General features: G+C 59.6%; 2 protein-coding genes across 3 annotated transcripts in view; both read left to right on the forward strand.

Annotated features, from left to right (window-relative positions):
- The first annotated feature begins 5,506 nt into the window (after positions 1-5,506).
- On the forward strand, positions 5,507-7,651 carry NPW (neuropeptide W). The gene is made up of 2 exons (XM_040079356.2): positions 5,507-5,964; positions 7,247-7,651. The coding sequence occupies exons 1-2, from the start codon at positions 5,566-5,568 to the stop codon at positions 7,280-7,282; spliced, it is 435 nt and encodes a 144-aa protein (XP_039935290.1). The 5' UTR covers positions 5,507-5,565; the 3' UTR covers positions 7,283-7,651.
- An 8,614-nt stretch (positions 7,652-16,265) lies between these two features.
- Positions 16,266-22,414, forward strand: part of NHERF2 (NHERF family PDZ scaffold protein 2) — a 33,517-nt gene continuing 27,368 nt past the window's right edge. The window contains exons 1-2 of one of the 2 annotated variants that reach the window (XM_040079088.1): positions 16,266-16,500; positions 20,343-20,588. In XM_040079088.1, the coding sequence (XP_039935022.1) occupies positions 16,291-16,500; positions 20,343-20,588 (456 nt within the window). In that variant the 5' untranslated portion in view covers positions 16,266-16,290. Of the gene's footprint in view, positions 16,501-18,579; positions 18,631-20,342; positions 20,589-22,414 lie in introns of those variants that run through there. The other variant, XM_040079089.1, reaches the window with a different exon arrangement.

Genomic DNA, 22,414 nt, shown 5'->3' on the forward strand with positions numbered 1-22,414 from the left:
AAGCCTCACTTCACTGAATTTCGGGAGAACAGGAGAGCTCTTGGGAGTTGTGTGGGCTCTGGTTTAGGGATCTCAGGACTGTCAAAGGAAAGATTCATCTCCCAACCCTTTCTCCTCGCAGCAAACGCAGCAGAGCAGAGCCAAATTTACTCTGCACTTCACACATCTGGGCATTAACTCGCTGGTGGGGTTGGGAATTACTTCCAGGAGAAAGACTGACTCACGGACTGGAGCGGGCTGAGGACCCGCTCACGTTTCAGATACCACCCCGGGGCATCTTTTCTCCCGGCTTCTCAGTTTTAGTCCTTGCTGCTTTCCTGGGGCAGCACCGTCATCCCACATGGCGGGGAAGTTCTCATCATGGTTCCTTGGTGGTGTTATGTCACACACAAAGCACTCTGTGATGCTGCTGCTGCGGCCCTTGGCGTGTTTGGAGGCTTTTAATCTTCTGCCAAGCACGGGAGAGGCAAAATCCAGGGCGGGGTGGGCGTTGGTGTCTCACAGCCCGTCCTGTCGCCCGAGAGGAGAGGCCCCACCAGAGCTGGGCTCTCCAGCTGATGAATCACCCCAGCAGCGGAGGGTCACTCCTGCAGCTTGTGGGATGATGGGCGACCTCATTAAGCTGGAGGTGAGCACCCCTCGGTGGGTTTGGTGAGTCTGGAGCTCCGTTAGGCTTTGTTCTCCCGTCGGTGATTCAGTGATTCCCTCTCTGTACCTCGGTGTGAAGCAGAAATAATTCCGCTGACTCACCTGGGGCTTCACTATTGTCCGTAAGGGGCTTTGAAATCCTAAAGGATCAGAGTGTGGGTGATTGTGGCATGAGCTCAGCCCAGAATCCAAGTGAGGAAACAAACTCCCTCGGCTTGGAGCAGCAACTCCGTGAAGCTCTGCACAAGTATCACAAGTCTGTGGGGTTTTTTCCTTACCTTTGTGCTAATGGATCCATTGTTTCGTGTAAAGGTTTCTCCTGCTCTTGTTCTATCCTGTGTGACATTTACAGTACTCTTTGTTCCATTAGCGAAGTAATTTGAGATAGTTTATTATCCTTTGGAGACTTCACTGCCTTCTGTTTAACTTCCACGTGACTGGACCCTGAAGACAAAACCTCTTAAAATAGTGCGTGAGGCTAAAAATAGTGAGGAATGGGTTGTTTCTTAGGAGTCAAATAATTAATTTAGTGCACTTTAGCAAGACCTGCAACATTTGGAAGCACCCCCTGTTGTTTCCTCTTTCTCCTCAGAGCCCCCAGAGCTTGCAGCAGCTTTCCCGGGGAGTCAAGGTGTGTTTTACCTCACAGCTTGAAACCGTAATTTGTTTCCAGCAGCTACAGCTCCTTTATTTCAGAGGAACAGACAAATAGCGTTTAATCACGTTCTGAATCACCGGGGGCAGGAATTGCTCCGTGATCCGAGTTTGTTGCACAAGGACACGCTCGAGATGCGAGGAAATGGCAAAGGCTGTTATCGCTGGGGCTTTCTGGCTGCCACCGCAGCACCCGAGGGAGCGGGGCTCTGTGTGTGTCCCCCCCATGAGCGCCTCATCCCAGCCCCACTCAAACACTGCTCGGATTCCCCGGGAGCCCAGCAGTGCGGTGGGTGTTGGAAAACATCAGGATTTACCGAGCCGCATGTGCGGGAATATCCTTTTCTTCGCTCGCTCCCAGGCTGAAGGAACGCGGGAGGCGGCAGGAGTGTGAATCCGGGGGAGAAGACAAAGGGGAGGCGCAGGGATTCGGTGTCCGGGCAGAGACGGAGCAGCGGGGAGCCAGGGCGAGCGCCCGGGCGGCCAGACAGGGTGTTCATCACGCCACGCTTCCGAGTGGGATCTGCAGTCCCGGCTCACTCTGCTGCTGAGCTTCCAGCCTTCTCTGAAAGTCACCTCCGTGCCTGGCGCTGCCTGGCGTGGGACGGGCGGCAAAACTCAGCCCTTCCCCAGCCTCCAGCTTCTGTCTCGTGCCTCCGGCTGATTTCACAGCAGGGAAGCTGCTTCTGGCTGATTTTGTGTTTCTCCAAGGCCAACCTGCACAGCAGAGCTGGGCAGCGTCCAGGTGAAGGCCCTTGGAGCAGGAGGCTCCAGGTTACTCGGGCCAAACTTCCCTTCCCTTTGGTAATGTGCTGAGCGCTGTGCCTCAGTTTCCCAGGCTGAGGAACAGGATGATCCCAATTAGCAGAGTTGGATGAGTTTGCAGAGTGCAGGAGGGCAGGCTCTGTTCCTCTTCATCCCAAGTGATGTCACCTCCATCCTCTCATACTCCCACAGGGACATGCTGTAGAGCCCAAATGGCCAAAAAATGTCATGTATAGAACAGACATTAATGCCCAAGAGCGCAGAGGCCCCGCCGCAGCGCTGGCCTCTGCGATTGCTTTGTTTTCCTGCTGGCTGAGTTGCTAACCTTCCAATAAACACCAGAGTCATTATCATAAAAATGTGGAAAATGCTGTCATTAAACCCCACCGGTTTCACTTTCAAGTGCCTCTTTCTGGGACATCAAATTCATTTAGCTCGTTCTCCAAAGCCACAAATCCTGAGTGGCTGCAGTAATGTGTGTGGTGGGAGGCGAGAGCACAGCAGGAATTAAATCGGGTGGAGAGGCTCTTCAGAGAGCTTGGCTGGGTTTATTGCAGGGGTGAAGATGTGGTGCCTCCAGCTGCTCACCCCTCTCTCCCCTCAGCTCTGGGCTCCCTCGGGATGTTTTCCAGAAACCCCGGTTCATGCTCTGGAGCTGTGCTGGAGATGGTGGGTGCAGTGCAGGGATTGGAGGTGCCCTCTGGAGAACCCGAGCATCCAGCAGGATGGGCGGGATGCAGCAGAGCCTTCCTCTTACAAAAAGAGTGATTTTATTCCAAAATAAAAGAAGAGGACCTTAAATGCTTTCAGCATCAGAGCCATGTGATAAATCCCTATGGTTAGGTTCCTCAGAGAAGCTGTGGCTGCCCCGTCCCTGGAAGCGTTCAAGGTCAGGTTGGACAGGGCTTGGAGCAGCCTGGGACAGTGGGAGGTGTCCCTGCCCACAGCCGGGGGTGGCACTGGATGAGCTTTAGGGTCACTTCCAACCCAAACCATTCCAGGATTCTGTGATTCAGTGATGATCCCATTCCCCTTCCCCTCGGCAAATGTGGAATGACGTCATTAAGGGTTCATCCGAGCACTGGGATGGCTGAGCTGTGTCTGTGTGGCTGGGAAATGTGATGCTGGAGACAAAATCTGAGGGTTTAAATAAAAACATAAAAAAGGTTTTCAAAAGGGCTTGGGGTCAGCTGAACCCTGCCCGAGGTCGATAAACACCTGCAGCTTATGGAAATGACCCTAGAGGCTGAAACCTCAAATTCCTCTGAGTGTGTACGAGGCTTCCATAGGAACCAGGACTTGTTCAAAAGTTTTTTATCTCCCAAAAATAAGCAGGATTTTGCTCCTTTGGGGGAGTTCCTGGCAGGAGCCCACCCCGGAGCAGCGCGGTGCCATGTGCCCGCTGACGTTCTACGGTATTTGCGGAGCACCGGCTTCTGCGAGGGGAAGAAGAATCCTAAAATTATCTTTACTTACTCAGAATATAAATAGAAGACAAATTGCTTATCAGCTGTTTCGTTGGAAAGATATTTAAAAATACTTGGGAGAGGAAACGTGCACTCTGCTGGAGATTCGGGGCCACGCTGTATCCCGAGGGTCTCGGCGCCTTGCGGCCAGAGCTGCTGGCTGTCAGCGGGGATCATTCCTGGGAGGGAAGGGTTCAGTTCATGGAGAGCGTATCAGGGTGACGGGTTATCCAAGTCACGCCAAAAACACACGGAAAACACGCTTCAGGCGGATCCCTGGGAATGAGACAATCTTCCCCTCCTGGCTGGGAAGGTTGAGCCCACGTTGGAGCGTGGCTGCAGTGAAACGAGCTGCTAAACCGGGCTTTGTTTGGGCACAGGGCAGATGCAGAGCAAACCAAGAGGAGCATCAGGTGCTCCCAAATGGATCCTTCCCTCGTGGGCAGGAGGGAGCGTGCTGGCTTTGGAGGGAGCAGAGCCGGCAGCGCGCGTCCCGTGCCGGCTGACCCCGGGGATGTGCTGGGCTGCTCCGTGAGCTGTACCGCTGCCATTCATTAATGGCTCTATTAAACATGAAAGGGCTGAGGCCCTCCTAATGTCCAGAGCACTCAAGGGGCGACAAAAATAGCCCACACAGCAGGGACTGGCTCCGAGTGAGACGGGAGCCGGCCGCATCCTTACTGTAAAGCTGGGCGCTTCCAAGAACTCGAGCCGTGGATGAGTTGGACTCTGCTCTGGTTCATTACAGGAACGAGTCGTGCTCTGCACAGACGTAACTTCCAGCATCCTCTCACGAAAGGTTGGATCCCCCTCTTGCCGACTGGGATTTGCATTCTGTCCCAGCCTCCTCAGAAGAGGAAAATCGTGAGGCTCCGCACTGACACTGCCCATCCCCACAGGCTCTGATCCCTGCCGGGACAAGGGGCTGGCTCCTACAGGAGGAGGATGTCGCTTGGCTGAGATCCCACACTCTGAGGAGTCTCCAGTGTGAGCCTGGAAAAACATCCCCCAGAGTGGAGGGAGAAGATGGAGCTTGGATGGTGAAGGACAGGGGGATCCTGATGGTGGGAAGCAGCCTGGATGGGATTCCTTTAAAATAAAATCCACGAGGAGAAATCCCGACCGCTCAGAGGAGCTGTGGCTGCCCCATCCCTGGAAGTGTCCAAGGCCAGGTTGGACGGGATTTAGTGTGACCTGGGACAGTGGAAGGTGTCCCTGCCCAGGGCAGGAGGGTGGAATGGGATGGGCTTTAATGTCCTTTCCAAACCATTCCGTAATTCTAAAATGCTGAGATTAAAATTAATCAAGTTACTGCGTGGCCTGAAAAAACCCCTGGAAATTATTCAGACCTAGTTCAGCATATAAAGCCAAGAACTTCCCTAATAAACAGGAGGAACAGGAATTGCTCTCTGATGAGCATAAACTTCACCTGCTTGGTTTCATTAAGGTATCAGGGAGGGGAAATCAGCTGACTGGAAAGGCAGAATTGATGGCGATATGAAATTTAAGAAGAACTTCGTGTCAGAAGAGGAGGAGAAGCAGCCTGACAAACCCACTGCGAACGGTCCTGAGCACTTCACCGCAGGGAACACGGAGGGTGCTCACGGACGCTTGGGATGCTCCAGGATTCAGGGGAATGCCCGGAGGATGCTCGAGGCCCTGGGGACGATGCCGAAGGCTACAGGGAGGATGCTCACGGACGCTCGGGTTGCTCTGGGTCTCAGGGGGACGCTCGGCTCGGGGATGCTCAGAGGATGCTCGGGGCCACGGGGACGATGCCGAAGGCAGCGAGGGGGATGCTCACGGATGCGCGGGATGCTGCGGGTTGCGGGGAGACGCTCGGGGATGCTCGGAGGATGCTGGGGGCCATGGGGAGGGTGCCGGCATCCCGGGGGTGGAGGGGGGGCTGCCGGGGCGGAGCCGCGGGGCCCCTCCCGACGGCGCTATAAACCGGCGGGGCTCGGGAGCGGGGCAGCCGTCGCTGGGGCGCCCGGGGCCGGGCACAGCCCTTACCCGCGCCCTGGCCCGCGCCATGGCCAGGGGACAGCTGCCGGGGGGCGCCTGGGGAGCCCTGGTGCTGCTGGGGTTGATGCTGCCGGCCGCCCCGGCGGGCGCCTGGTACAAGCACGTCGCCAGCCCCCGCTACCACACGGTGGGTCGCGCCTCGGGGCTGCTGATGGGGGTCCGCCGCTCTCCCTACCTCTGGCGGCGGGAGCTGCCGGCCGAGCCCCCCCGGCACGCCGGGACCCCCGCCGGTGACAGCCCCCCGGCCCCGGGCCGCCCCGCCGGGGAGAACCCCGCGGCCGCCGCCCCGGCCCCGCCGCCGCCCGGCCCCGGCCGCCTCCTGCAGCGCCTGCTCCGGAGGGGCTGGGGCTGGGGCGGCCCCCGCCCGGCCCCCGCCCGACCCCCGCCCGGCCCCCGGCAGCCGCAGGTAACGCGCGGCCCGACGGGCGGGGAGATGCGCGGGGATGCGGGGGGATGCGGGGGGATGCGGGGGGATGCGGGGAGAACGGTGGCTCCGCGGTGCTCCGCGATGCTCGAAGGGAGCGATCCGTGCACGGGGGTCCTGGGGTCGCTCTGCGGCACCCGGGCTGCTGGGGGGTCAGCAGGTCATGGGGAGCGTGGAGCCCTGCGGGGGGTTTCACCAGGAAATCGGGGTTTGGGGAACCTTGGAAGGGTGTCAGCGCGTGTTTGGAGGGGCTGCGGTTTGCCTTCAGCGCAGAAAAGGATCCGGATGAAGTGTCCGAGGGGGCTCGGAGCAAAGCCGGCGTGGTGGAAGTTGTGCCGCCCGTGCCAGGGGGCGAACTGGAGGATCTTTAAGATCCCTTCCAACCCAAACCGTTCCGGGAGTGTAGGATTTCTGTGTCCCCCGCTTGGTTCGTCACAACCCCGCACCCTGTGGGACTGAGCCGTCCCTGCCGGAGGGGTGTCCATGGGGTTTCCATGGCGCTGGCAGCCGGGAGATGCCGGGATGCTCCCGGCACGATCCTCCCCACCTCGGGACCCTTCTGCTGCCCCCGGGGCTCCGCCAGCCTGCGTGGGACCGCCTCGGGGCTGGCTCCAGGCTTTACATTTCTTTCCTCTTATGTAAAGCTGGAGCCAACATCCAGCTGAAATCCACCGAGGCTTTTTAGCTCTTGGTTCAGCCCCTGAAACATGTAGCTGTATTATTCCTCCCCCACTCCATTTTTGTTGTTGTTGTTGTTTTTGTGGGGTTTGTTTTTTTTTTTTTTTTTTTTTTTGTTTTGTTTTGTTTTGTTTATTTTTTTTTTTTGGAGGAAATCTGGGGTTAGAATAATTTTGGGAGAGCTCATACAGGTCAGCCCAGCCCTGGACATGTCTGTGCTGTCTCGGGTACCTCAGGCTCTGACCTGGTGCATCCCTCTGATTTCCCAGCCAAATTCCCACTGGGAGCCCGATGGGCAGGTCCATACCTGGGATTTGGGTCCGTGTGGGGTTTCTCTGTGTGGGGTTTCTCTGTGTGGGGTTTCTCTGTGTGGGGTTTCTCTGTGTGGGGTTTCTCTGCGTGCGTGGTGGCAGAAAGGGAACCTGCAGGTCAGATCTGAGCCTGTGGAGGAGGGGATTTCATGAAAATCGCGAATGGAGCTGTGGTTTAAACGCTGCGCTGAGGAGAAACGGGGTCCCACGTGTGGAGGGAGGCGGTGCTGGAGCTGGACACTCCAAAATATTCCAATTCCCTCTTCTCCCTCCAGCCCTTCCCGCTCGAAGACCTGGCTCTGACCCGCTGACGGACGCGGTGGAGATGCTTCCTGTGCCGGAGGAGCACTGACTGCCCCAGGTGGGATCTGCTCACCTGGCTGGCAGGGAACGATCTCCTCGGGATCTCCGGGTACTCTGACCTCTCTGAAACCACACAGACAGTGACATCCCAAAAAAATCTGATTTCTCACGGCCGCTGCCCAGCCGCAGCGGTAAATTCATCTCGTTTCCAGGTCATCCTCGCGCGATGAACTCGGGGAGAAAGAAACAGGGGAGATATTTATTTTTGTTTATTTTTTTTACATTTCTGTACTGGCTTGTTTGCAATCTGATAGAAACATGTACTGTTCGCTTCCTCGGAGCCTGCCCTCATTAAAATGAGATGTGATCAAAGGAAACTTTGGCTTCCTGGGGCTGTTGTAGGGTCTTGGTGGGGTTTTTGTGAGAGCAAAACCTGGTCTGGCTCTGCACGGGGCAGACACGTCAGCAGTCGGGTCACTCCCAGATATTTCTGACATGATTTAACTCCTTGACACTTTTTTTTTTTTTTTTTTTTTTTTTTTTCCCCTGCAGTTTTACAGTATATCTCTTTTACCGCCTGTCTGGGAGTCACTGCCAGGCCAAGTGCCAACTCAGATGACAAAATTTCGGGATATTTCCTCAACTGGGCTGTACAAAAGCTCTGCGAGCCCTCACTGCTCTGCTGGTGTTTTGCCTGCTCAGGGTTTGATTTCTGTATATTCCCACCGATGGAAATAAATGTCAATCCCCATTAATGCAGGGAGGAGCCTCAGGGCTGGGCAGGAGCATGTGGGGAAGGGGAGTGGGAGCGGGTGGGATCTGGGATTTAGAGAAAACTTCACTTTGGAGGGCTGAGTCTGGCACTGCTGAGCTTTAACCTGCCAGCGGATTTTGCAGGAATTTCGACAAAAAGAAACATTCCCACCCCTTTTAGATGAACCCCCTGCTCCTGCCAAGGTTTGTGCTGCCTTAGTTGGGGTCTGGAAGGAGAAACCCCTCATGGGGTTTGTCAGGGGAGCCAGGCAGGCCAAGCCCTCCCTGCCATGCTCCCCTCACCCCAGGGGCTGCTCTCACCCCTCGCTGGCCCTCGGGGAGGATTTCAGGATCATCTTCTCCCAGTTGTTTCCCCACCAGTTTCTCCTCCATGTTCCCCTCTCCTTCCCCCCTGCCACGATTCTCCGATTCCTGCCCTTCGATGGGCGTGGTGAGACACAATTGCTGCGCTTGAATCCATCCTTGGCGGGAGCCAGCAGCCCCTGGAGTGGCCATGAGGACAATTTCTCCAGGAAAAGAAGGGATAAAATGAGGCAGAACATGTAGAGCTGTGCTTTGAGCAGGGGGGTGAAGGATGAGGGGGTGAGAGACCCTCGTCTGTTGGAAGCAAACACTTGAACGTGCCAGTTGCTGGAGCGAATGCAGTGAGACATCCAGTGAGCCACAAACCCTTCACTCCTCACCTCGGAAAATCATTTTTCCTATAGAGCTGATTCCCCAACAGGGCTGTAAAATAATTTCCTCTGTGCTCCTGTTTCTCTGGAGACATCTGGGCCTTTCCTGGGGGTCCCTGAGGACAATAAAAATGAAGGAAGCTTTAAAAGGCGTTTAATTACCCTCCCACCTCAGGGCAGGACCCAGCCATCCCTAATGGATGTTCATCTGATCCCTTCTAAAGGCTGATCCTGAGGGAGATCCCACATTCCCCTGGCTTTCCCCGTCACATCCCCCTGCTCCGAGGGGCTGCGTGCCCAGACCACGGGGATCCCACAGCTCAGGAGACAAGGACTCCCAGTCCAGGCTCCAGGAATGCTCCAGAATGAAATGCAGCCACGGGGACGCTCAGGGGGAATGCCAGCACCTGGGATTTGCAGCTGGGAGCAAAGTGAGGGGACAAAAGCTTTAGAGAGGAGCACGGACAGGTCCAGAGGGGCAGCAGCACTTTGGCTCCTGGCCCCATGCAGGGTCCTGGTGCTTCCTGATCCCCCAGAGCAGCTTTGCTGAGAAGGTCAATTCCCAGCAGAGGACAAGTCGGGGGGCTCAGGAGCCCCCAGGAGCCGCTGGGACAGATCATCCCTTCCCTCCTGCCACGTCCCGGAGGTGCCAGGAGTGCCGCGCCTTTCCCGTGCCCTCCTGCGCTCACAGCGGTCACCGGGGAGGCGAGGATGAGCCCTGCCACCGTGTCCCCAGCCCTGCGCCCTGCAGAGTGAGGAGCTGCCCCCGTGGGTGCCCCTCTGCCTGCCAAGGAAGCTCCCGGAAGGGATGGACGCTCGGGCTGGCTCCTCTCCCGTGTGCGGATCAGGGCAGCCCGGGGGCGAGGCTGCTCGCGGTGCCCGTGCAGGGTGAGGAGCTGCCCCCGGCCCAGCTCCGTCCCCAAGGCTGCCTTGGCATTCTGTGCTCGCAGGAGGGGCTGGCGATGCCCGAGCTCCCGCGGCCAGCGGATGCGTTGTGCTCCAGGCGCGGAGGCGGGTGAATCCCAGGGACCGTGGCGGGCAGGAAGACGTCCCACCCCGACCCGGGGCAGCTCCCTTTCCTTCCCGGCTCCCTGGCCTCTCCCAGGGGAGCAGCAGCAGGCAGCGGGGGCTCTGGGAAGGGCAGAGGCCGGGACAGGAACGGGCTGGCCCGGGGGAGCCGCTGTGAGCTCACGCCGGGCTGGCCCGGGCACACACAATGGCCCCTGCGGGTACCAGGAGGAAGAAAACTCCCCAAGGAATTTCCTCCGCCGTCGGCTCTGCTCAGAAGCTGCTCCTCAGGGATGCAGGCCGGGACTGAGCACGCCTCCGGCTGTGGATGGAAATCCCTTGCACGGCGCTGGCTGCGCTGGGTGGTCCCTGCAGTGGCCCCGCATGTCCCCGTGGGGAGCTCTGGGCTGCAGGACCTGGTGCTGAGCTGGGCTCTGCCAGGGATCCCATCACTCCCATCCCCTCCTGTCCTCACCTTCCACTGATTGGAGATAAGGGGTGGGAGCTGCAGGGATCAGGAGATGACGGCACCTCCATCTCGGGAGTGTCCAGAGCACTGACAAATCACCGACCCCGACACCGATGTCCCCAGCCGAGCTGCAGCAGCCCAGGGCTGTTCCTGGGGTCTCCAAAGGGAAATTGTGGATCAGGACCCTCCTGCAGGCCCCTCAGTCCCTCCGCAGCTGCGTTATCCGTGGGGTTTTCCCGCTGGCACCGGACTCATCCCGGCTCCTCCCGGGAAAGGCGTTCTCCAGGCGCTTGTCCCGCCTGGCAGCGGCGCTGGGTGTCTGTCCCACGGGGACACGGGGCGTGGAGCAGGGTGGCTGAGGGTGTGGGAGCAGCACCCCTGGAATTCCCGGGTGGAACTGCCAGGCGTGGCCAGCTCCACGCCTGCACGGCACCCGGCAGCGCCCGCTCGGCTCCCGCAGCTCTGCCACCTCCTGCAGGTAACGCAGGAGCTGCCAGCTGCTGCAAAGACGGATCTCCCACCTCTCAGCAGCGTGGATGAACTTTCTGGACTTTCACAACCCACAAAACCTGTAATTAATCCTCCTGATGATCGGTTCTGCTTCTATCGCCATCAATCTTACCCGGGAAATGTTTACGGCTCAATAGTGCCACACACAGAGGCTCGGGGAAAACGAGACGGTGTTGTTGTTTTTTTTTTTTTTTTTTTTTTTTTAATGAGCTCTCCCCTCATTCCTGGCTCCTCCGGCAGCACAAATAAATCATCCCTTTTGAAATCATCCCCTGGGAGCAGCCGGGCCCGGCAGCCCCACGCTGAGCGATGGTGAAACAGGGGAGGAATGAGCAGGGCGCGTCCGAGCCAGTGGGAAATCCCAGGAATTCATTTATTCCCGGTGATCAGCTCGGTGGCACGGGCTCTGCAGCTCCCGGCAGGGATCATCCAACAGCAGGAGCATCCCTGAGCTCGGGCACAGCTCCCCGCGCGCCCGGCAGAAGGTGGAAAGCTGGGCGTGGAGCAGGATGTGGATAAACACCCGCAGCGAGGAGGAGGAGGAGGGTGGGCGGGAGGAAGGGCAGCTCCCTGCCAGCTGCTCCCACGGCAGGGAAGGAACCGGGAGAGCCAGAAACACCCAGCCCTCACCCAGCAAAGCTCCCAGCCCCAAGCACGATGAGCTCAAGGGAGCGACCGACACCCCTGGAGAGGGACGGGCTGAGGGGGGACACTGAGAAGCCCCCAGATTCACCCAAAGCCACCCAACACGGAGCCACGAGCGAGACACGGGGCTCTTGGCATCTCAGCAGTGCATGTGCAGGAGCCCCAAAGGCGCGTGGAAAACCTCCCCTGCCCCTGGAGGCTCTGGCACAGCCCAGCAACTCCACCATCCTCCATCCACCATCCATCCACCATCCACCATCCTCCATCCACCATCCTCCATCCTCCATCCTCCATCCACCATCCTCCATCCACCATCCTCCATCCACCATCCTCCATCCTCCATCCTCCATCCACCATCCTCCATCCTCCATCCACCATCCTCCATCCTCCATCCACCATCCACCATCCTCCATCCACCATCCTCCATCCTCCATCCACCATCCTCCATCCACCATCCTCCATCCTCCATCCACCATCCACCATCCTCCATCCACCATCCTCCATCCACCATCCTCCATCCTCCATCCACCATCCACCATCCACCATCCTCCATCCTCCATCCTCCATCCTCCATCCACCATCCTCCATCCACCATCCACCATCCTCCATCCTCCATCCTCCATCCTCCATCCTCCATCCTCCATCCACCATCCACCATCCTCCATCCTCCATCCTCCATCCTCCATATCCTCCATCCTCCATCCTCCATCCACCATCCACCATCCACCATCCTCCATCCTCCATCCTCCATCCACCATCCACCATCCTCCATCCTCCATCCACCATCCTCCATCCTCCATCCTCCATCCACCATCCACCATCCACCATCCACCATCCACCATCCACCATCCACCATCCTCCATCCTCCATCCTCCATCCTCCATATCCTCCATCCTCCATCCACCATCCTCCATCCACCATCCTCCATCCTCCATCCTCCATCCACCATCCACCATCCACCATCCACCATCCACCATCCACCATCCACCATCCACCATCCTCCATCCACCATCCACCATCCACCATCCACCATCCACCATCCTCCATCCTCCATCCTCCATATCCACCATCCTCCATCCTCCATCCACCATCCTCCATCCACCATCCTCCATCCACCATCCACCATCCACCATCCTCCATCCACCATCCTCCATCCACCATCCACCATCCTCCATCCTCCATCCTCCATCCTCCATCCTCCATCCTCCATCCTCCATCCTCCTCCTCAAAGAGCTCCTCACCCTCCGGCCGCCTCGGGAACAAACCCGACCGAGCAGGTTTGGGGGGTCAGCCGAGGATCTCCCAGCTCCTGCATGCAGATGGGCTTTGTGGGCTCCCCAGAATCCCCACCGGAGGAGCCTGGAGGGTGGCTCTGATTTCCATAACTGGGAAAGTCTTCCCAGCACCTGCACTTTGGGTTGGTGGGCACCAGCACCAGGCCCACAGCAAACGGAGCAGGACACAGGTGGAATTCTCTGTCACAGCTCAGCCGAGAGCGGGGAAGGGAATTGGAAGCAGATGCGGAACAAAAAGAGCTCCAAACCCTTCCAAGCCACTGAACTCACAGGTCCCTGGGCTGCTGGTGCTTCCAGGGAATTAAAGGTCTGCCCAAATCAAAACACAGAGAAATTTAAATGGAAAACTTCTGCCTGAGCAGGATCTGCTGGATTTACCCACTGCAGGGCGCAGGAAACTCTCCGTGCTCCCTCATTTTGTTTTCAATGAGACTCGGGAGGATGGGAGAAGGCGGGATGGGAAGAACCAAAGGGGTTTTGTACCTTGCGAGGACGCACGTTTGCACGATGCGTTTTTACGTTCCTTCCAGCTCCTTGTCCATCAGCTGCGGTGAAATAAGTGCGGGATTTCCCTGTGATGCACGTCTGTGCGTCCCAGGACAGGCGGGACAGCCCGGAGCTGTGCCCCAGGGGCACAACCACAGCTCTCAAAGGAGAGGGATCATTAAATAAACGTTCCATTTTAGGCTCACAAGGTGCTCAAAGACCCAGCGCTGAGTCAGGGCTCTGCCAAATCCCCTGCATTGTCTCGAATTAATAGATGGGGATTTTTGGGAAAGAATGCCTTATGGAGGCACTGGGGTTGGAAAAAATCAATAAACCCTCGCACACTCGAGAAAGTGCTTGTGCTTAAAAAAGAGCATTAAAAAAAAAAAAAATCAAACAACTGTTTCTCCCCTTTTTGAAATATTTTCTCTCTTTTTTTTGTGTGTTTTTTGTGATTTTATTTTATTTTATTTTATTTTATTTTTATTTTTATTTTTTCATTTTCATGCTCCCAAGGCTTTTAGAAAAGACGTTCAAAAGGGTTAAAATATTCACTCTGACCACCCGGAAGATCTTCTCCCACCGTGTTTTTATTGCGCCGAATCAAAAGAAAAACTTTTTGGTTCAAATAAACTTGAAACAATTCCTTCTCCTCCCCCCTTCCCTCCAGTATTTTGGTTTAGCCAGTGAGTGGAAAAATCAATTATTCGCACTCCTGTAGGCCGATAAAAAGCTTCAGGACTCCACAAAGAGGCTCAAGGGAGCAGTTGTGTTGTACAGCAAATAAAACAGCCTCCGAGGTTCTCAGCTCTCCTCTTGTGTCACCCAGGCTTGTGTGCCGAGGTCGGCGCTGCTGGAGTGACACAGGGAGTGGAGGAGCCAAAGCGTCGTCACTGGTGGAGCTAAAACATCCTCCCGTGGTGGGATGTCACATCTCCTTTGTGGGGACATCGCATCTCCTTTGGGAGGACATCACAACCTCCTGGTGGGACATCACATCTCCTTTGGGAGCACATCACATCTCCTTTGAGAGGACATCACATCCTCATGGGGGGACATCACATCTCCTTTGTGGGGACATCACATCCTCCTGGTGGGACATCACATCCTCCTTTGAGAGGACATCACATCCTCATGGTGGAACATCACATCTCCTTTGGGAGGACATCACATCTCCTTTGTGGGGACATCACATCCTCGTGGGGGGACATCACATCTCCTTTGAGAGGACATCACATCTCTTTGGTGGAACATCACATCCTCCTCTGGGAGGACATCACATCCTCGTGGTGGAGCATCACATCTCCTTTGGGAGGACATCACATCCTCCTCTGGGAGGACATCACATCCTCCTGGTGGAGCATCACATGCTCGTGCTGGGGGACATCATATCTCTTTGGTGGGACCTCACATAATCATGGTGGGACCAAAGTGTCCTCCCTTGGCAGAACATCATGTCCTCCTTTGGGGGGACATCACATCCTCCCTGGTGGGACCTCATGGGTGCCAAGTGTGTCTGGAGCCAGGGCTCGGCCCGTTCCCACCCCACAGTGGCAGACACCCCGAGGGACAGCACCCAGTGCCCCCAGCCAGCCCCCAGCCTGCAGCCCCCAGAGCTCCCTGCCTGCAGGGAGCGAGGTGGGAAGGACTGGCAGAGGTGAACAGTGCTGTGATTTTTCAGGATGTGGTCTCCAAGCACCTTTTTTGTTGGAGGGTTTTTGAGGGTGACTTTCCGTATAACCACAGTGGAAGTTGTGGGGTTTTTAAGCTAACTACACATTAAAAGTACATCGATATTAATTTCTGGAGCTTTTTATTTCCAGCCTCCAGCTGGCTGCTGTGTTTGCTGTCAGCACTGTAAAATCTGGTCAGAAAGCTGTTGAGGAAGGAGGAGCTGCAGAGGAAGGCCTGAGAGCCGGTGTTAAAGGAACGTGACACCCAGCACCATCACCGTGACAGCAGCTCTGGGTCGTGCCCTCCTCGTGAAAGATTTCAAGGAAATGAAGATGAGGAATGCAAAAAGGTGGAGACGGGGATCTCTGTGCTTCATTAAACTCAGCCCAGGTGAAACCCGGGTGTCCTCTCCAAGGGTCATCCGGGATGGAGCAGGAGCCTTTCCCCACCAGGACTCATCGAATCCTGGAACGGTTTGGGTTGGAAAGGATCTTAATGCGCTTAAAGGACCAGTGCCAGCCCTGCCATGGGCACAGGGACACTTTCCGCTATCCCAGGCTGCTCCAAGCCCCATCCAGCCTGGCCTGGGACACTTCCAGGGGCAGCCGGAGCTGCTCTGGGCATCCCGTGCCACAGGGATCCAACCAGAGGAGGGGTTTGGCCCCGGGGCTCCATCAGCCGCTGGTGCCGGTGCCGGTTCCGATGCCGGTTCTGATGCCGATACCGATGCCGGTTCCGACGCCGATGTCGGTGCCGGTTCCGATGCCGATGTCGGTGCCGGTTCCGATGCCGATGCCGGTGCCGGTTCCGATGCCGATGTCGGTGCCGGTTCCGACGCCGATGTCGGTGCCGGTTCCGACGCCGATGTCGGTGCCGGTTCCGACGCCGATGTCGGTGCCGGTTCCGATGCCGATGCCGGTGCCGGTGCCGGTTCCGATGCCGATGTCGGTGCCGGTTCCGATGCCGATGTCGGTGCCGGTTCCGATGCGGGTGCCGGTTCCGATGCCGATACCGATGCCGGTTCCGATGCCGATGCCGGTGCCGGTTCCGACGCCGATGTCGGTGCCGGTTCCGATGCCGATGCCGGTTCCGATGCCGATACCGATGCCGGTTCCGATGCCGGTGCCGGTCTCGCCCCGCCCGCCCCGTCGCTGGCTGCGGCTCCGCCCCGTCCCCTCCCGTCCCCTCCTGTCCCTCCCGTCCCCTCCCGTCCCTCCCGTCCCGCCGCCGTCCCCGCCCGCCGCGCTCCCGGTGCCGCGGGGCAGCCGCAGCATGGCCGAGCTGCGCATCGCCCCGGCCCCGCTCCCGGCCCCCGGCCCCGCCGCCGCTGCCCCGCTCCCGGCCCCGCTCCCGGCCCCGCTCCCGGCCCCGCTCCCGGCCCCGGCCCCGGTCCCGACCCGCCCCTCGGCGCCCGCCCCGGGCCGCCCATAAAAGCGGCCCCGCGCCCGCCCAGCGCCGCCACCGCCGCTCCGCCGCCGGCCATGGCCAAGGACCAGCTGAAGCCGCGGCTGTGCCGAATGCTCAAGGGGGAGAGCGGCTACGGCTTCCACCTGCACGGCGAGAAGGGCAAGAGCGGCCAGTTCATCCGCAAAGTGGAGCCCGGCTCGCCCGCCGAGGCGGCGGGGCTGCGCGCCGGGGACCGCGTCGTGGAGGTGAACGGGCTCAACGTGGAGCAGGAGACGCATCACCAGGTGCGGGATGGAGCGGGGGGACGGCGCCGCGGCCGCCCCGGGGCTGTGCCCGGCTCCGGCATCCCTGCGGCGGGGTTCGCCCGAAATATCCCTGCCGGAGCATCCCCGGCCTGCGCGGCGGCGGTGGGCGCAGCGGTGGGGTGGGTGGGTGGTTTTTTTCCCCCCGCAAATGCCAGGCCTGGGCCGGCGGGGGGGGCTTTGCGAGCCCCGGGACCCGCGGGTCGGGGCGTCGCGGTCGCGTCAAGGTGGGAAAGCCGGAGGTGTGCGGGGCCGGGCAGGGCTCTGCCGCGTTATGCAATCTGTGGTGGAAAGGAATGGGGAGACCCGGGTTTTATTTCCGGCTCTGCTGTGGGTTTTCTTGGCCGCTTTGGGCGAGCTTGCGCGGCCCGGAGTGTGGGAAGATGCCTTGAAATCTCCAGATAAAGCTGCGCAGATGTTCGGCGGTTGGGCTGGCCGGAGGGCGATAGGGCTCCGAGGGGAGTCGTGGCTCTTCCTGACCGCGCTGGGACTGGGCAGGTCCGAGGGTGCCGTGTTCTCTGCTCTCCAACAGAAGCCGCTTCAGGCTGCGGCATTTTCTGCTAGTAAAGCTGAAACTTACATTTGTCAAACAATTTAGTCTAAAAAAAGACCCGAGAAATGCGGGCAAAAAAAAAAAAAAAAAAAAAAGCAAGCAATGAGAAGAAAAAAACAATCAAACAAACAAGCAGTGTGGTTCGAGCTACTTCGGTCCTGCTGGACACTCGGAGCCTGGCAGGGGCACAATTTGCCTCGTGGGGCTCTGCAGGATTTGGTGTTTTAGTAACTTAAAACATCTGCTCGGCCCCGCTGCCAGCGGTGCGTGGGGGCAGAGCTGGGGTGTGCCTCGACCCCACAGGGTTTTTGTGGGGCCGGGTGTTCCCAGACCTCGCCCCGAGGTGTGGGTGTAGCTGAAGGTGAAGCTGAGCATTCCAGGTGGCTCCAACAAAGCCCCGTGGACTCCTGTCCAGGAGCCTGCTGGGCTTTCCTGGCTGATTGAGCTTGTTCTGACGCTCTGAGCCAGCCGTGTGAAAGTTGATGTTTGTCCTGCGTGTGATTTCAAACCCCTTGAAGGAGGATCCCCATCTTTGATGTGGCTGGGCAGGAAGGAGGGCTGTGTTCCTGTGGTGCCTTGGAAGCCACCAGAGCTCCCTGCTGGCTCTGGGCTGCTGGGGACGGGCGATAGCGGAGCCAGCTGTGTCTTTGAAACGTGCTGGGGCTTCCCACTAGGTCAAGTGAAACGGGACGGGGGGAAATTTCTCTTTCTTCCTTTTTTTTTTTTTTTTGGTTTGTTTGTTTTTGTTTTTGCTGCTGGCGGCAGGACGGAGCCCTGGCACTCGCTCCCTGCTGCAGAGCAGTGATTGGAACAGGGTGTCAAGGAACTCGGTGCCTCGCGGTGCCGTGGCACTGGGATCCGTGAGAGCGCCAGTGCTGGGAGCAGGAGCGACCCTGCCCGCTCTGGGATCACCCTTTCTCCTGCCTCCACACCTCAAGAACCTCTTCCTTCCCCCAAAACCTCCCCAGCACTGCTGGGCCGTGGGAAGGGCCACGTCCTGGCGGGTCCCACCATGGCTTTAAGCAGCCACCTCGCCGTGGCCCTTCCTCCTGCTGCTCCTTGCCCAACCTTGAATAACTAACACAAGGCCTTGCTGTCTGGGTGTAACTGTGTTTCCAGCTCAAGCTGGCAGCATTTTTGTCTTTGTTCTCTGTGTTTTTTTCCTGGCCTTGCCCAAGGGGCGAAGGCAGAACGCGTTCTCGGGGCGTTTCACGTCTCAAAGTTGCATCCCGGGTTCCTCGGAAGCGGGCAGAGCCGCAGCTCCTGCCCGGAGCACGGGAAGCCTCCTTGTCCCCGGGGAGCCTGGCAGCATGGAGCGGGGCACGGGCACCTCTGCTGCGGGTGGCACCGTGAGTCCTTCCTGGGCTGCCGTTTGGCGAGGGTGGAAGGGGCTCTGCCGGGCCGGCGCCGCCGTCACCAGGGGTGAAAGTCTGCTTGGGTGGGGCTGCGGAAATCCTGGGGCTGGCTCGGGTGCCGAGAAGGTCCCAGATGAGCAGGGGAGGCTGCATTGTCTCCAGAAGCCTGCAGGACTCGAGGCGGGGAGCATGGCTCGGAAGCGGGTACGGTGCTGGGCAGGACCTGCCCGGGGGCTGCCGCTTTGCCTCCCGCCTCTGCTGGGCGCCCGGGGAGCCCTGCTGCCCTGGGGGGCTCCTCACAGCCCCTTCTGCTCATCCTGCTCGTGGGGAGGGGGCGAGGGGCTGCTCGGTGCCGCTCTCCATCCCTGCCTGCCTGGGCTGGACTCGTGGGACCTTCGCTCCATCGCCGCTCTCGCTCTGGCTCTCGAGGGGCTCGGCCTTGGGGTGAGCCCAGCGCTGCTCCGCGCCGGCTTTGGACCTTTCTGTGGATCCTCCGAGCTTCTCGGCAGTGCCTGGGACCCCTGTGACTCCCTGTGCTGCCTGCAGCGCCCGAGCTGCGGGCTCTGGGGGGTGTCCCTGCAGGGCCAGCGCGTTGCCCGTCTGCATCGTCCCTGGCTGCCGCTGCCAGGGCCCCGCTGCGAGAAGCGTCCCTGCGCGGGCACCGCCGCTGTCACGGCGCCGGCTGATGTCAGGTGTAAGCGGATCTGAGCGGGAGCAGATGGATTTTCTGGGCCCGAGGGATCGGCACCCTCCAGGCTGGTTGCGGGTGGCAGCCCGGGATCGCTGCCCTGCACGCCGACGCTGCGGTGCATGAGTTGCTCCAGCCTCGTCTGCAGCCTGTTCATTTCTTGCAGGCTGGGTTGTTTTATTTTTTTTTCCCCCTCTTGTTTGCAGATACCGGCTCTGTTGACCTTGAGTGGAGCTTGCAGGGAGTAAATAAACGCTGGTTAATTGCGTATTAGGCTCGTTTGTCGCTCTAACCTTGGCGTGTCTGGGTGCTGTGACCTAGATGAGAGCAGGAGCCCCGGGCTGCTTTTGGGGGGTTCCCAGCACGTCTGGGGTGTTCAGGGCCACCCCACGGCTGGGGACGGCGGCTGAGCAGCGCTGCCACCCCTCCTCCTCCTCGGGATGAAGGCCTGTGCAGGGAGGAGGTGCCCTCAGTGGCTGCCAGCAGCGAGTCTGGAGGTGTTTTCCCTGTGGATGTTCTGGATTTTCCCCGTTTCCATCCCAGCCCGCTCTGGAGGGATTTACGCCCTGCTCAGCTGTGGGATCAGCTCCTCCTGGCTCTCCCCGCTGTCAGTGTCTGTCGGAGCCTCTGCCAGCCCCTGGTGCCTGCGAAGGAGCCGGGCACAGCAGGACAATGTCCCCATTCAGCCCTGCCTGGAGCAGGATCCCGCCAGGGACGGGCTCGTGTCCCGCTCCCAGCGCTGCCTCCCCTTCTCTCTGCTGCTCCCCGGCACGGGCTGGGTGCATGGATTGGGCTAAATCCGGAATCCACCCCTGCACAATGGTGGGGGTCAGTCCAGCTCCCCTCTGCCCACACTGGTGCTTGGAGCCTTCCTGTGCCCCTGGCTCCTGGGTGTGGGAGCAGAAAGATGCCCTGGATTGAGGAGACGAGGGTGTTGGCTTGGTGGGACAGTGCCAGGCAGAGCCTTGCTGGTGCTCGAGGGGCAGCGACAGCCTCTGGGAGCTCTTCCCTGAGCAGGAGGTGATGCCAGGGGGTCTGGGCAGAGCTGCAGTGCGGCTGGAAGAGCATCCCCAGGGATCTCCCAAAGCTTGTTCCTGCCCTTCCTGCCCCGTCCCCGCTAGCTGGAAGCACAAACCTTTCCCCGGACGGGAGCTGCCGGCCCTCGGGTGCCGCTCCTGCCCCCCCTGAGCGCCCCTGGGTCCCGCTGAGCTGTCCCTGTCGTTCCCAGGTCGTGCAGCGCATCAAGGCCGTGGAGACGGAGACGCGCTTGCTGGTGGTGGACAAGGAGACGGACGAGTACCTGTGCAGCCTGCGGCTCACCTGCACCGAGGACATGGTGCACAACGGCATCCTGCTCAGCCCCGCCAAGGGCCTGCCCAGCGACAACGGCGACGTCTGGAAGCCGCAGCCGGACCTGGGAGGGGGCGGCACGCAGAGACATTCCCACAGCTTCTCCTCGCACGGCAGCAGGAAGGTGAGGGGGGCTCTGGGGAGCGGGTGGGACCCCCTGGGATCTCCTTCCTCTCTGAGCACGGCTCGTCCCTTTGTCCCTCCGTCAGAGAAGAAGCTGCCGTGTGTGACCGTCGGCTCGGGGACCCCCAAAGCTGCCCCGTGGGATGTTTCACTCCAAGCAGGGCTGGCTGCTGGGGGGCCGTGAATTCCCTCCCCTCCCGTGATCCCGAGGGTCTCCTGAGCTGCTGGGGGGCTGTGGGGGGCTGTCAGTCCCACGGACCAGCGACCCCACGGTGTCCCAGCCTGGATCTCAGCCTGCCCGGAGCAGGGCTGTGGCCAAGCTGGAGCTCATGAATGAGCTTCTCTCCACTTCTCTCCCTCCGTTATTTGCAGGAGGGGGGGAACATCTGGGGCGAACGCGTTCGCAGCTTTTTTTTTCCTTGCTGAAATAGGAGAGAAATTGGCTCTTTTTTTAAGCGGCTTGGGTCTGGACTGTGATTCGGCGCTAAGTGCCTTTTATTGGTAAACTCCTTTCCAAAAGGGAAGGAATTCGGGGTGGAAAACGTCCAGTTTCCATGGCTGCCGGGGCTGGCGGGGACGGCGCAGCTTGTGCCGGGCTGATAGCGGGGCTGGCTCGGGGCTGCCCTGCTGCGGGTGGGAATGGCAGGAGCGGTGTGAGCCCTGCGTGGCTCTGTGACACTCCTGCCCTGCTCCGTCTGTGCCCTCCCCGTGTCCCCCCTCTCCTGTGCTGCTCTGCAGCCTCTTCAGCACCGAGCTGCCGTGGGCATCTCCTGCTCCTCCTGCGGGGGCCGCGGTGCCAGGTCGGTCTCTGTCCCCTCGGAGTGCTGGTGGTGGCCGAGCGCTGGCCCAGAAGTGGCCGCTGGGCTGCCGGGAGGACATCCAGGGAAAAGTCAGGAAAGCTCTGTGTCCTCAGGAGCCCCTCGTGCAGAGTGCCCCCTGTGCAGGCGAGGGGCTCTCTCCGCTGGTCCTTCCCTCTGGAGCTGTTCGGAATCCTGCAGGGGAGGATCCTCCTTCCCCTGGGGCAGGCGCGGAGGCAGCGTCTTATTTTTATTTATTTATTGCCTGGTTCGAGGCCGATGGAAGGTCCGTGTGAGGGCCGTGGTGGCTGTGTTTTCCCTGGGGAGAGGAGCCATTCCCAGGGACAGGGTGGCTTTCCACACGGGGCGTTTCCTCTCCTGCCGCGTTCCGTGCGCTGGTCGGGATCCAGCAGCGGGAGCGGACGGGAAGTCAGGCCGGGGGAACAGCACGGTCCTTTCCGGCCTTTGGGGTTTGGCTCCTCCAAGGAGAGGGTGGGACAGGGAGAGCAGGGCTGGGCTGGGCTGGCAGAGGGGAGGAGAGCCCGTGTTCCCCTCGGAGAGGCTTTTCCTGGGCACTCGGCGCTCACCGGGCTGATGTTCGGGCAGGACAAAGGGAACTGACTCCAGGGGTGGTTCCCTCCTCGTGGGAATGGGCTGCTGAGCACGTTGGGGTGGTTTGCTCCTGCCTCAGCAGCTCTCAGGGGAGCTGGGCACTGCCAGCTGTCCTGGCCAAGGTCACTTCTCCGTGCCAGAGCCGTGTGTGACTCTGGGGCGAGGTCGGGGGTGGCCGGAGCAGCAGGAGCTGCCTCCTGCTCCTGTGCCTTGCCGTGCTGCTTGATTCAGGGCGGTCAAACCTGCTCCAGGCTCTTGGTCTGGTTGCTGTGTCCCTCTTGCTGGCTCCCAAGGCAGCAGGAGGCCAGAGCATGATGGATAAAAGGGGATGGACCCCGATTTCTGCCCTGTTCAGCCCCCAGCACTGTGTCCCCCCATGGGGCAGCTCGAGCCTGACCCTAATCCAGCAGATCCCAGA

Source organism: Hirundo rustica, chromosome 15 (genome assembly GCF_015227805.2).
Source record: "Hirundo rustica isolate bHirRus1 chromosome 15, bHirRus1.pri.v3, whole genome shotgun sequence".
Classification (NCBI taxonomy): Eukaryota; Metazoa; Chordata; class Aves; order Passeriformes; family Hirundinidae; genus Hirundo; species Hirundo rustica.

Excerpts from the sequence above, each read along its gene's own strand:
- NPW (XM_040079356.2), top strand. The coding sequence starts at position 5,566 with ATGGCCAGGGGACAGCTGCCGGGGGGCGCCTGGGGAGCCCTGGTGCTG. Across the intron at positions 5,965-7,246 it reads CCGGCCCCCGGCAGCCGCAG|CCCTTCCCGCTCGAAGACCT; the intron begins GTAACGCGCGGC and ends TTCTCCCTCCAG.